This window comes from Simochromis diagramma, unplaced genomic scaffold, assembly GCF_900408965.1.
Source record: "Simochromis diagramma unplaced genomic scaffold, fSimDia1.1 OVJJ01000208.1, whole genome shotgun sequence".
Taxonomy (NCBI): domain Eukaryota; kingdom Metazoa; phylum Chordata; class Actinopteri; order Cichliformes; family Cichlidae; genus Simochromis; species Simochromis diagramma.
The window spans coordinates 343072-356512 of NW_024386789.1; the positions used below are offsets into that span (position 1 = coordinate 343072).

The window sequence follows — 13441 nt, forward strand, 5'->3', positions numbered from 1 at the left end:
GCCAGTGTCAAAGCTCACCACAGAAGATGACTCTGTAATATGAGTTTTTCACCACAGCGTGTCCTTTAGACATGTCTCAGTATCTTTTCATCTTTGTCAATGCTCCTTCTCTCTCTTTCTCTGTCTGCTGCAGCCCTGTCCGTGTTGCGGTCAAGCGAAGAGCAGACTCCAATTCCACAGAATAAGTTCATGGGCGACATTGAGGAGCTGGCTGCTAGCTATGAACGCAAACTCATCGAGGTGAGTGTTGTCCTCATTCATACTGCTACAGAGAGAAGGATCAGCGTCAAATGTTTTTAAAGCTTGTTTATAATAAAATCCAGGAAGTTTCCAGGTTCCCTCCAGTTCATCACATGAGCGACATACTGTAAATGTTAGTTCCTCACGTTTGAGACATTGCATTGCTCCCAATTTTCACACTTTAAGACAATTATTGTGCTAACAAGAGAGATAAAATAACAAATTGTATCTCTGGGTTTAGTTCCAGAGCGGTTCCCTGTGTTTTCTACCACATTACTAAATACGGATAAGATTAATTGTAGCTAAACTGCCATTTCAATTTGTGTTTATCTCATAGTTAGCAAGGGGCGACTCCTGTGGTTGTGAAAAGTAGTCAGATTTATTGAGGTCTATGAGAAAATATTCACTCGATTTGTGACCTCAGTTAACGTTTTTCTGCTAAGCTTTTGCTCGACCACTAGTTTCACATGTTCATTTTTTTCCACTGCTTCAGGCCTTTAAGGATCTATAAAACTCTGTGTGAGGAACCTGGGAGTGGTCTGCACGGCACTTTTTGCGTTTGATAAACGGATCCATGCTGTTGTTAAAACGAGCTTCTTTGCTCTGCTTCAGAGGGCATCCATGGCCTCAGTTTGTCTCGACTGTTGCGTCTTTATTCAGTCTGTCACTGCTTGGCCGACTGCAGCTGCTCAGCTGTTAAACTGGCTCATGCGAGCAAGACCAGATATCACTCGTGTTGGCTTCCTTAGATCTGCCTCCTGCTGAGTTTTAGAATTGATTTGAAGATTTTCTTGTTTGTTTTTAAGCCATTACATGGGTTGGCACTTGTTTACGTCTCTGATCTTTTAACTTTGCTCACTCCAACTAGATCAATGAGGTCTGCTGAGCAGATGCTCCTAGCTGTCCCAAGGTCCTGATTAAAACATAAAGGAGATCAGGCCTTTGCAGTGGACCAAACTGCACCTTCACATCAGGACCTTTCCAAAATTAGTCATTTCTGAAACTCGTATGAGCATTATTTGGCTTTTAAAGCAGACTGAATACTGATTTCTGTTTACTGCTGTTGGATTTATGTTTCACCCCATTTTTGTCAGAAGGTGGGTTCTTTCTTTCTTGTTAAAGCACATAATGATGGCGTTATACTGTGAGATAGTCCAAAACTTTACATATAGAGAAGTAAAATAAAAATAAGACTTTTGAGAATTTTCAAAAGAGTAGTAATAAATAATATGTACACTAAATCTTCAGTTACATGCTGGCCCTCAGTGACTTAAACGATGGCATCTCTGGCACTGATGCTGCTCCCCCCAGCAGAAAGCAGCAAAGTAGATGGGAGTTACAACCACAGACTAGTAGAAGATCTCCAGCATCTTGCTGCACACATTAAAGGATCTGAGCTTCCTTAGAAAGTAGAGTCTGCTCATCCCCTTCTTGTACGGAGCATTGCTGTTGGTCCTCCAGTCCATTCTGCCATTCATGGCAGTGACCAGCTTTCTGTACTTGAACTCCTGCCCACCCTTAGTGCAGCCAACCACTGCAGGGTCATCAAAGAACTTCTACTGGTGGTAACCCAGTATTACTAACCACCACCACCCAGACATACAGACTGAGGTTGATCAGTTTTGTTGTTACCTTATTTCATATTCTTTTGTTTGTCGAACAGTTTGCACTTAAATGTGCTTCTACATAAACTTCACTTCTGACTTCCCTACAGTATATTATTGAATTTAGTAAATGATGATGGTCCTGTTTAGACTAAAGTAGTTGATAAAGTGGGGAAGGTTTTAGGGTTTTCCCCACACATGCCTTGCGCTACGCTGTTTGTTCAGTCTTGTATTTGTAGGATTAGGTAACCAGTTCCACCCATCTTCAAAAAAATGACCATGACTGGCACGCTGTAGTACAGAAACTGTAAAGTGATGTGACTGTGGCTGTGTCTGTCTTTGAAATGAAGCTTTTAAAATTCCAACCACATAAACCTTGTTGCGCCTCAATTCAAAGAAGTTGATTTTTCACTCTGAGTTTTATTCTGTTTATTTTACTCGGAAGGATAAACACGACGTTCCCGTCTGCATTTCACTCTCAGGATCATCTGCCGGTGCCCGAGTTTCAGAAAGCTTCTGTTTGCTTTAAACGAACGGGGGAAGTCACAGCTTCTACCTCACAATACAAAGTGTTCACTTACTGTATATATTATCAAAGTAAATGAGGTCATGATTTGCGTTAATACCTGCATTCAGAGCTTTTAGTTTTGGGGAAAAATGTCCCCAGGCTACTCCAACTAAATAAAGTAGAGAAATTGGACTTTCTGCATTTGCATTGATTTAAAACCCATAACAGTGCCAACAGAGCTTTTCCCCGAGCAGGTTCTTTACAAAAACATCAATTGAGGATCTCAGGAAGCTCTATAATAATAGGACATAAGGCATAACTCTGCCTGCTGTGTGAGTAATGATGAGAGCTGTGTCCAGTTTACTGTTAGATTGACCAATATGACAACACTCCCAGTAAGAGTGTATTCTAATGGGTAGTGACACGTGTGAGGGTGTCTGCATGAATAATTCATCTGAGGTTTTATATTTTTTTAATAAGAAATAATTCAGTCTGTGTTTCCCCAAACTGTGTCCTCACTTATTTATGCACATGCATGTATGGTGCATTTTTAATGATGTTTACTTATTTATTTGTTCGTTTACCGAGCTGTCAGTGTCATTTGGGCCTTTACAGCAAGCCCGGAGGACAGTGTGGAGCACAATCACCCTGCAGACTCTGTCCTTCATCCAACTTGGTATAAATTATCCTGTCGTGCAGGATGCAGGTATTTTCCTCGTCCCTGTTTGGTAATAAGTTGCAGAGTAGGGATCTTGTAAAATGTGAGTGTGACTGCTCTGGTGAGGCTAGTGCTTGCTCTTTAGATAACAGCAAACCACAGAGGAAAATGGAACAAGAAAGACTTGCAGCTAACAGGAGATACAGAATGTTCTTATTATTGTTCATCACCAGTGCTGTCAGCTGTCTCCCTTAATAGGACTTACCATAATATTCAGTGCAGTGGGATATTAGTGTGAAATAGAGACGGGCAAAGCAGAAAAATGGCTTTTAATGGAAAACTGTGTGTGTGTGTTTTCATGAACGGAAATAGCAGAGTTGTGATGTGTGGGCTGAACTGGTCCCAGTTCAGTGTCTTTGAAAAGAAGAAAAATGGCACAATTTTTTATAAATTTTTATTTAAATAAGAAACTTGAGCCATGACATAATAGTTAAGTTATTCTTATTCAACATATTGCCAACAAGAAAAGTCCAGCAATCACTGGAGTGCTGTGATTGCTGGTTTGGGTTAAGCTAGGTGGAGTAAGATGGCAGAGCCGGTCCAATCTTGCGCCAACATTCTGCCTTTTCTGTGCACAATGAAGACAGCAACATGCAGAGTGATTATTGGAATTGTCACAGGACACGAGCATCCTGTCTGGGCTTCATGTGGCGACTAGGGATGGGTATCGTTTAGGTTTTATCCGATACCAGTACCAAACCGGTACTTTTGAAACGGTGCCGGTGCTTAAACGGTGCTCGAACCGGTGCTTAAAGAATGGAGAACACACACTTTGTCCAAAAACCTTTTATGTTTAGCTGTTTTTTTTTTGTAAAAATATAACAATGTTAGCCTTTTCTGCAGCTATGGGGCATATATGGCATCACTCTTGGCTGGAAGCAGTGCTTAAACAATGGAAACAACACAAACTTTGTCCAAAAACCTCTCATGTTTAACTGTTTTCCACTTTTTCTTTGGTCATTTTAGCCTTTTTGGACAGGGTGCAGGGAGTATCTGCCATCAAACAAGAAGACAGCCGCATGTAGCTATGATGATGTTTGCTAGTTCACCTTACATGCATTAATTTAATAACGTGGTTAGCCTACTCAACGTAAATTACACACGGACAACATTAAGCTACTCACACAGAGAAGAACGGCTGCTGCTGCCATCATCCGTCATCATTTCTGCTACACTGGCAGGGCTACGGGCCAGGACTCTCCTGGTCGGGTTCTTGGGGGATGTTGCTAACTCCGGGTCCGATAACAGGCACCACACCCGCAGTAGATGTGCTCGATGTGAGGTCTCGCAGCAAGCTATCAAATACGGTGCATTTCTCGGCTTTTAACAAAATGCTATACGCTGCCAGGTGTTTCATCAGATTCGAGGTGTTACCTCCTTTGACAGTATCACAGTATCAGCTTAAAGCACTTGTTGCAGGCTGCTGAGTTTGCATCTTTTGCCGTGAAGTACAGCCAGACTTTTGACCGCTTCGCCTTGGGCGTTTTTAATCTGTAGCTCTGCTCTAAAAAAACGTACGTACCTGGGCCCGCCTACTACACTTGCAAAGGTAAAATGATTGGCTAGAATCCAAAGTGTATCACAGCTCAGGGAAAAAAAGCACCGAAATGTGCGCTGCTTTTCGGTCTGGTTACTACCGTTTATGTCAGAACCGGTACCCATCCCTAGTGGCGACTAATTGATTGTCAGGCACAGCATCAATCACACAGGAACGACAGTTGAAGCAAACACACACATAAAAAATCCAAACTCTGTGTGCATTGCACGTGACACGGTATCAGCTTACTTTTAGTGCTGACCATGCTAGCATGCTATAGCTGATAAGAAATCCTCTAATAAATTCAAGGTGGAGTTTGCAGTCTACAGTGTTTGTTCTGGGAGAACAAATACAGATGAATAGAGTGACTGGCCGCAGGAAATCTCAAAAGGTGCCTGGGCCTTTGCAACCCTAATCTCACCGTAACTTAGATTTAGTGTATACACAGCTTAACAAAACGCTGGTTTGTTAAGCTGTGTCTTTGCATTTTGAAGCCGAATGTGATGAGTGAGGTGTGGATCTGATTGTAAAAACACACACTTCAGCAATTCCTGGATAATCCACTTTTCTGCCTCCTAGCATGGCCAGAAATTACAAAACGCACTTAATGTTATATTCAATAAACTTCAAAATGGAGACTGAGCCCATAAACTCATCAGGAAGTTGTTTGCTGTATTCACAGACAAATGGAGATGAGGGTCGTTTTCCCAATAAACTCAAATGATACAAAAAGCAACAACTGGGCTCATGGCTGGTGAACAATAAAAATAATTGAATTTATTTTTATTGAAATAATCTGTTTTAATAAAAAAAATAGAGTAAAGGCGCTTCCATATTGACCATACTTTTCAGTCCTGACAGCTCAGTCCATCTTTTAGCAGTGTGATAAATGCGCCGCTCACACGAGCTGAAACTGCAGCGCAGCTTCTCCTGCTACAAGAATTTGACATTTTGTGATTTACACGAGCAGCTGTCAACACTCCTGATTCCACTGTCTCCGCTCGGTGACTGAGACAAAATCTGAGCAGCCAAGTTATTGATTTTTGAAAATGTCACATCAAGCCTTGTTTGATACATAAAGGCCTCACTGAGACAAATAAATACTGGACGGGGGCTCAACCTTCATTAACCTGTGAAACACGCCCGTGTTTCTGACCTATTTGAGTTTTAATTTAATGATGCAAATGCCTTGTATTGACTTTAACTTTGCACTCAGAACTCGATGCTCGTTTCCTTTTCATGTTGCCTTTGAAGCTGTGCACAAGGCAAACCTCTACAAATGAAAGTAATTTAGTGGTTGCTCAACAGGGTAGCTTTTTCCTGACATGCAGGTAATGATGGCCTGTGAGTTTGGTTTTGGGCTTGGCGTCTTTTACCAGAACCAAGCTTGTGATGTCTTGTAAAGGCAGGAAGGGCAATGAAGCCTCATATGGCCATTCCACTGAAGCTACTGATTGCACCATTCAAGGCAGCAAATACGATTGGCTGGTTGCTGATGACTCCAAAGAAGAAGTATTTCTTACTGCTGCTACAAAAATCCATTTGTTATAGTTTCAGTGAGCTCACTTTAGTTCAGTTTATCATTACAATAAAACCACTTTTATTAAATGTCTTTAAAGCTGCATTAGCTGGTGTTCTGATAATGCAGATGCAGATCAGACAGAAGAACATAATCACCTTAGAGCCTTATTATGGCAGTTTCAATGGATCATTAAGTAATTTACACAGATATGGAGCCATACTGGCATTCATTTGGACTTTTGTTTCTGAATTTTAGTTTCTACCAACTCTGCTTGTAAAGCCTAAGCAGGTAGTATACAGTGGGTTTATCAGACTTCCTCTGAAAGCGCCTGCCTTCTGGGGCTACAAATGAACATACGGACAGTTGGTGGACCATTAAATCAAACAATGAGCTACAAGAGTCTAAAAGGCTGTGAAGAGAAATACACCGACAGCAGCCTGATATACTCTGTTGTTACTGATTCTATTAGTATGATCATAAAGATCCACGATGATGCCCACAGGAAACAAAAATCTTACCAGATGTAAACTTTGCAGATCTCTCCTTAAGGTAGTTTCCTTGAACACCTCTGAACTTCCTCCCAGCGTGGCTGCTAGTTTGAGATTGATCCCTGCAAGACGCATTCTTAGATTTAGAATATGCACCTTGCAAACATCAGTTTCTGTATCTCAGTGACCAGCTTTTGCTTTGAGGATCATCAGCAGCGATGAGAGCTGAGTTTCCAGCTTTTATAGACTGAACAGGATTTATCTGTGAAATAGGCAAAAGTTTCTGCAGTAATTTGAAGGTGTTGCGTTCAGGCCCAGACCACCGTCAGGAATGTTAATGCACTGTGTTGGACACTCAACGCAGAGTCCTGCTGTAACATCCTGAGGTGCCTGAGGGGCAACATCTGTCAGGAAATGACCTCAACTGCGGTGTGTGCCATTATGTGTCAGCACACACATTGAATAGGGAGTTGTAGTTGTTTTTTTTAAACCACCCAAACACAAATATACACAATATACACAGTTTGTGGGACAGCTGGTCTGTTGGTCATTCTTACTTGTGCTGTTGCTGGTCCATGAGCCAGGTGTTAAACTAGAGACAGTTGTGTAGGGACAGAAGATGATCACGGTTTGTGTTATCAATAATGGGATGCCCCTCTATGTTCTTGGTTGCCATGGTTAAATGGTAAGTTTCACATTTTATATGGTCTTGCATGATGAATATGAATATAAACAAGAAAAGTGTCTTAAATAATTATGTAATGTAGGTCAAAAATCTGGAAATTCTTTGGTAAGGTTGCGTTTGCCTGTCTGCTCTTTGACTAACAGCTAGTGTGCGTGTGCTTTTCCCATCTCTGTTTTAAAATCATCTCTTTAAATCATCTGTTTAAAATGTTTTTGGTTTTACTCATTCAACCTATAACCAAACGGTCTCAGTGAGTAAGAAGCCTTTGTTTTTGGTGCCACAATCTGTTTTCTCTCATTCTTCACTTATTTCCTTTCATTCTTTGCCGTGTCAATCAGAGGGTGATGCTGGCGTGTTCGTGTGCGCTTGCATTCGCCAACTGCGTGAATTCCTATCATAAATCTTCATGAATGTCTGATCAAAGCTGGTTTAAAAAAAGCTATCAGTGTGCAAGCACGTCACCGTATCCCAGTGGATCTGTTTCTGAGTGAAATAAACAAAAAGGACATGAAAGACAGACAGATGCAGAGAGATGAAAACGAGGGGGGAGCAAGTGCAGCAACTCCAGGGAATAAAGACATAACCATTTTAATTTGCATCTTTATGGCATTGTACTTCTCTTTGTCTGTGAATAATAAAAAAAAACAACAACAAAAATGCTTTGCATAATGCAGTAAAGATTTCCACTGAGGTTTCTGAGAAACACCCAAACTGCATGACACCGATCTGTGAGTGTTGGGCGATAAGGAAAAGGTGGGCAGGCGATGATGTAACACATCGTCTTATCAGCGCACGCAGGCTGTTGGTGGCAGGCTGAAGGTGTACAGTACAGAAACACCTCTATGAACTTATCAGGCTTCCAGTCATGCACACTCACCAGGATGTGACTGTTCATTTTTAATTATATTTTTTATCAATTGTGAAGCTGATCCGACAGAGCACTTTGCAAAAGTCTCGAGCCAGCTTTCATGTCCTTGTATTTTGCTTCCAAAGAAGCAGAGTTTCTTGTAATCTCTTTAAATGGCCTTGAGCAAACAGTGCAATCATACCTTTAGATGAATAAGCAAATAATACCAGAGGTAACAGTTTGACAGCATAAAATAGTATTTTTGCAACAATGAGGTGATTCCCAAAGAACCAGTAGCTGAAAAATTAGAATAAAATGGTTTGGAACTCCAACTTCAGCCAGGGGTGTTGGCCAATCTGTCAAAATTGCAAAACTACAGAGAAAATTGCCATTTTTTAAAAAAGATTTTTTGATCCTATGCAATACTATCTCCCAATGCAGTCCAAGCATACCTGGGTAGAAAAACATGCTATCAGTCATGGATTGGCTTCCTCCAGAGCCCAACCTTAACATTACTGGAACAGTGTGGGAATTATTTTGACAGGGAAGAAGCCTGGAAAACTATTCTTGCAGCCGATCCTTACTGAAATGACCAGAAAGATGCCTAAGAGTTCAGGCTGTGTTGAAAAATACATGTGGTCGTACCAAATACTGACTCAAGTTTGTTAGAATTCCAAAAACCTCTCTGAATCTTTGCCTTTCATACTAGGTTTTAATATTTTTGCACATTTCAATAAATCACTGCAACCATTTCCCATTTTCTTAAAGCAAACTATAAAGAAATGAAGAGAGACTTGGGGCTTTTGCGCAGTACTTTAGCTCACTTAAAGTTAACTTAACTCAGCCATTCAGGATGTTTTTATTGAACATTTTGCACAAAATGTCCTCCTATTAAAAAAATAAATAAATAAAGGAAAAGATTTTTAAAGAAAAACTCTTCCTTAGTTATGATTTTAAAAAGGGAGAGTTTAAAGGCTACTTCTCTTTAGGCAATTCAGATTTATACCTGGAAACCTCTAAGCCAGTAGGAGATGTTCAAATACTCCTTTGAGTAAAATCAGTTCTTTGTGTTTCTGAAAACCAATTTGGATCTTTTTAAGAACCTCTTAATGTCGCCTACGAATAGGCTGAAGTCTCATTTAAAAAAGTGGAACCGGTGGGCAACAACAGACTGCTGCGTCTCTTTTTATCATATGAATATGCTCTTTTTATAACGTTCCCACCTGTCACCTGACAACCCAGCCCAGTGATGATCCTTTTCATGAGAACAGCCACATCTAACTCTGCAATATGTACATAGTGTCCTGAAGTTTCATTCATAAGGCAAAAGCATTATTACTGCATCCATACGTTTAATTTTCAAGAACAACTTTTGGTAATTTCTTAAAATCTTGAAATCAGAGAACTGATGAGAATCTTGCGGGGTTAAGGTCAAGGTCACTGTGACTTCATAAAACACCTTGTTAGCCATAACCACTGAATTGTTCGCTAATGATAAGAAGTCTTTACCCAGATTAAATTTTAAGAAATGCACACAAGGGAATTTTTCAAATGTCAGTTTAATTAAATCCAACAAGTGCTGCTGAAGCAGATCAGATATGTAGAGATTTCTTTTTTCATTTCATTTAAATATCCCATATTTAGGCATATAATTGCACGTTATAAACAGAGATTTAACTACTTATGTTTAAAAAAATAAAATTTGATAAATATCCAAAACAGGCATTTTAATTTTGGTAACCATTAATCAAACTGGAAGGTGAGATTAATAATTATGTAGTAATTAGTCTTTGCAAACATTTAATATTTCTTTTGAGTTTGAAAGTAGTTTGAAAATTGCTAATTTTTAATTTAAACAGCCAATTTTTGTCCTCATTTTGAGAGCTTGGTACATCATACAGTAGTGCTGTAATCTAACTAGGCTAATCCTCTGTCATCATTAGCCAGATTGTTCAGTAGTGATCTGTCACGTCTTACGCTACAGATATTTTTCATCTTGTTTCAGTACGCAGTGTGTTGAGTATCTGCTGTACTGCATTGATAAGTAGAATGAGATTGCTGTTGCAGGGTAGAAAAGACATATAGGGCGAAACTTCCAGTGGGATCAGGGATTCTCCCTTTGATCCACAAGCTCATTAATTAACCATAAACAACATCAAGAACAAGTGCAACAATTACAAGCTACTGACTCAGACGAGCGATATTAATAACCAGAAAAATATGAACCAGCATGCTTCTATGATTCTCCTTGTCTTTGCTGTGTAATGCAAGTGAATGTGACCCTTGAGTAGCCCAGATATTGCATAATGCATATTATTCTTTCTCAAATAATGCAGGTGAATCTGCTTTGAAGTGTTCAGACACGCTCTGAGCACAAAAGCCTTTCAGAGCATTAAATTCTCTCTTTTTTTTTTTCTTTTTCAACATTATGTTTATTAAAGTTTTACATATATAAAGTACATACACAAACAAATTTACACAATAAACGAAACACAAGGTACATTCAATGAAAGCACTTGAGTCCATGAGACCTCTGACAGATTTTAAAGAATAATTTTCACATTGCAGCATATGGTTGTGGTCCTGTACAGGGAATAGCTAGGCTGTCCCTGTCTCACACAGTAAACCAGATAGATCTTTATTCCCAATATACTGGATGTAGCGCCCCCAAATTTTCTGGAAAATTTCTTGTTTATCTTTTAGAGTATATGTAATTTTCTCTAATGGTAAACATAAAGACAATTCTTTGAACCAATGTGAAATACTTGGTTTGCCAAGACTCCTCCACGTTAGAGCTATCACTCTCTTTGCTTGTAGTATTCCCATGTTTATGAAGATTTTTTCAAAATGATCTATGTTACACCCTACAGGATATAATCCCAGTAGGAAAAGTTTGGGATCCATCACAAGTTTAATTGACAAAATCTCCTTTATCATTGCTCCAACCTCTTCCCAAAACTCCTTTATTTTTGGACATGACCATAAACAGTGGAGCAATGTGCCCTTATCTTCTTCACATCTATTACAGATATCAGGAATCTGCATATTAAATTTGTTAAGTTTTTCTGGTGTTATGTACACTCTCATCAACCAATTAAATTGTAGCAATTTTAGACGTGTGTTCCCTGTCTGTGTTTGGGCTAGCTTACATGCTCTACTCCATTGTTCCACTGTCAAGTCCTCCTGTAAGTCATACCTCCAAGCTTCAAGCTTAGCAGCAGATGAATCAGGAGAGGATGTCATCATCAAGTTATATAATTCAGATATCATCCCTCTACCAGTGGGGTTTTTGGTTAGGATTTTCTCTAATGTGGACAGCGGGGGAATATGTGTAAAATCATTATGATAAGACCTGATAAAACTCCTAAACTGTAGGTATTTGAAAAAGTGCTTTCGGGGAATATTAAATTTAGAGATTAGTTGTTCAAAACTTAAAAGTCTTCCATCACCCCCGAAAGCATCCTTCACCAGTCCCAGCCCCGAGTCTGCCCACATTTTAAAACCACCGTCCGCCCTACCCGGGGCAAAATAATTGTTGCCCCAAATCGGGCTAAAAACGGAGAGGGGAGATTTTGCGTTTAAATATCTTTGAGTGACATGTAAGATATATATCATGTTTTTAACTATAGGATTAAGCGTAATGTCTTTGAGTTTATTATATTTATCAGAGTATACATATGTAGGAAGTGGAAGCCTAAGAGAGAGAGACTCAATAGTTCTCCATGCGGGGGGCTTTTCTGCAGCATAATAGAACATTATAGTTCTTAACTGGGCCGCCCAGTAATACCAAACCATGTTAGGACACTGCAGCCCTCCTGCATCAAAGGGCAGGTACAAAAGTGATAAGCGAAGTCTGGGACGCTTGTTATTCCATAAAAACTGATTAAACAGTTTTCTTATTTTAAGGAAAAAGTCTGAGGGGGGTGGCAAGGGGATATTCTGAAACAGATACAGAAGCTTAGGGAGCACGTTCATCTTTAGTATATTTATTCTACCAATCAGTGAAATTTGGAGACTCGACCATCTCTCCACTGATTTGTATACGTCAGTCATAATTGGACTATAATTATGGTTCACCACCTCTTCCAATTTCGGGACAATCTGAATACCTAGATAAGTAAACTGATTCACATTTCTAAAATGGCAGGTGTATTTAGGTGGATTCATCCTTTCTTCTGAGTTCAAGAGCATTATAGAAGATTTTGATTTATTGATTTTATAACCAGAAATATGTCCAAATTTTCCAATTAGGTCTAAAATGGCTGGAATAGATTTTTCCAGATTTTTAAGAAAGAGGATCACATCGTCAGCATAAAGAGCTATTCGATGGTCGAGCCCTCCGATCTCTATACCCGTGATCACACCGTGTTCTCTTACAGCAATAGCAAGTGGTTCAATTGCAATTACAAATAAAAGGGGGGATAGGGGGCAACCTTGTCTACAACCTCTTCCAATCTCAACTGGTTTTGAGATAACATTATTGGTAATTATTTCTGCATATGGGTTATTATATAGAAGCCTGACCCAGTTACAGAATCCCACTCCCAAACCAAAGCGACCAAGAACCTCAAGCAAATAGGGCCATTCCACCCTATCGAAAGCCTTCTCGGCATCTAGTGCCAAGAAAGCTGTATCTGAAGACCCCCCTTGCTCGTGTAAAATATTTAACACTCGTCGAACATTGTGGAATCCCTGACGCCCAACCATGAACCCATTTTGATCTTCCTTGATGATGTCTGGCAAAGGCCCTCCAGTCTCTTTGCTAGAATTTTACAGAGTATCTTTAAATCTGAGTTTAAGAGGCTAATTGGCCGCAGGTTTTCACATTTATCATTCGATTTTCCAGGTTTGGGAAGAAGTGTAATTAAGGCCCCTCTCAGAGTGGGTGGGAGTATCCCCTTTTGAGCAGATTCAGAAAACATTTCCAAAAGGGGTGCCTTTAATTTGGATACAAACTTTTTATAGATATCAATTGGCAGACCGTCTGGCCCTGCAGCCTTTCCAGAATTCATACTCATTATTGCCTCTGAGATTTCGTCCAGAGTCAATTTAGCCCCCAGTCTCAAGGATTCCTCTTCTTCTATTCTGGGGATATTCATATTGTCAAGAAAAGAGAAAAAATTGGGGTCTGGTTCACCTGGGTTTAAGTCAGAACTGTATAACCTTTCATAATAGGCCTTGAAAGAGTCACTTATTGCAGCAGGGTCAGAGATCGTTTCCCCTTTATCATTTTTAAGTGCAGTGATTGATCTTTCCAATTGGAATTGTTTTATACGCCAAGCCAGAATTTTA

General features: G+C 39.8%; 1 protein-coding gene across 4 annotated transcripts in view; it reads left to right on the top strand.

Moving 5' to 3' along the window:
- Window positions 1–13441, top strand: part of snx29 (sorting nexin 29) — a 146956-nt gene that overhangs the window by 74483 nt on the left and 59032 nt on the right. For all 4 annotated transcript variants that reach the window (XR_005694701.1, XR_005694700.1, XM_040023132.1 and 1 more), the window contains exon 15: window positions 134–240. Coding sequence is in view for 2 of the 4 variants with exons in the window: in XM_040023132.1 (XP_039879066.1) it covers window positions 134–240 (107 nt within the window). In the remaining 2 variants the exon portion in view is untranslated. The remainder of the gene's footprint in view (window positions 1–133; window positions 241–13441) is intronic.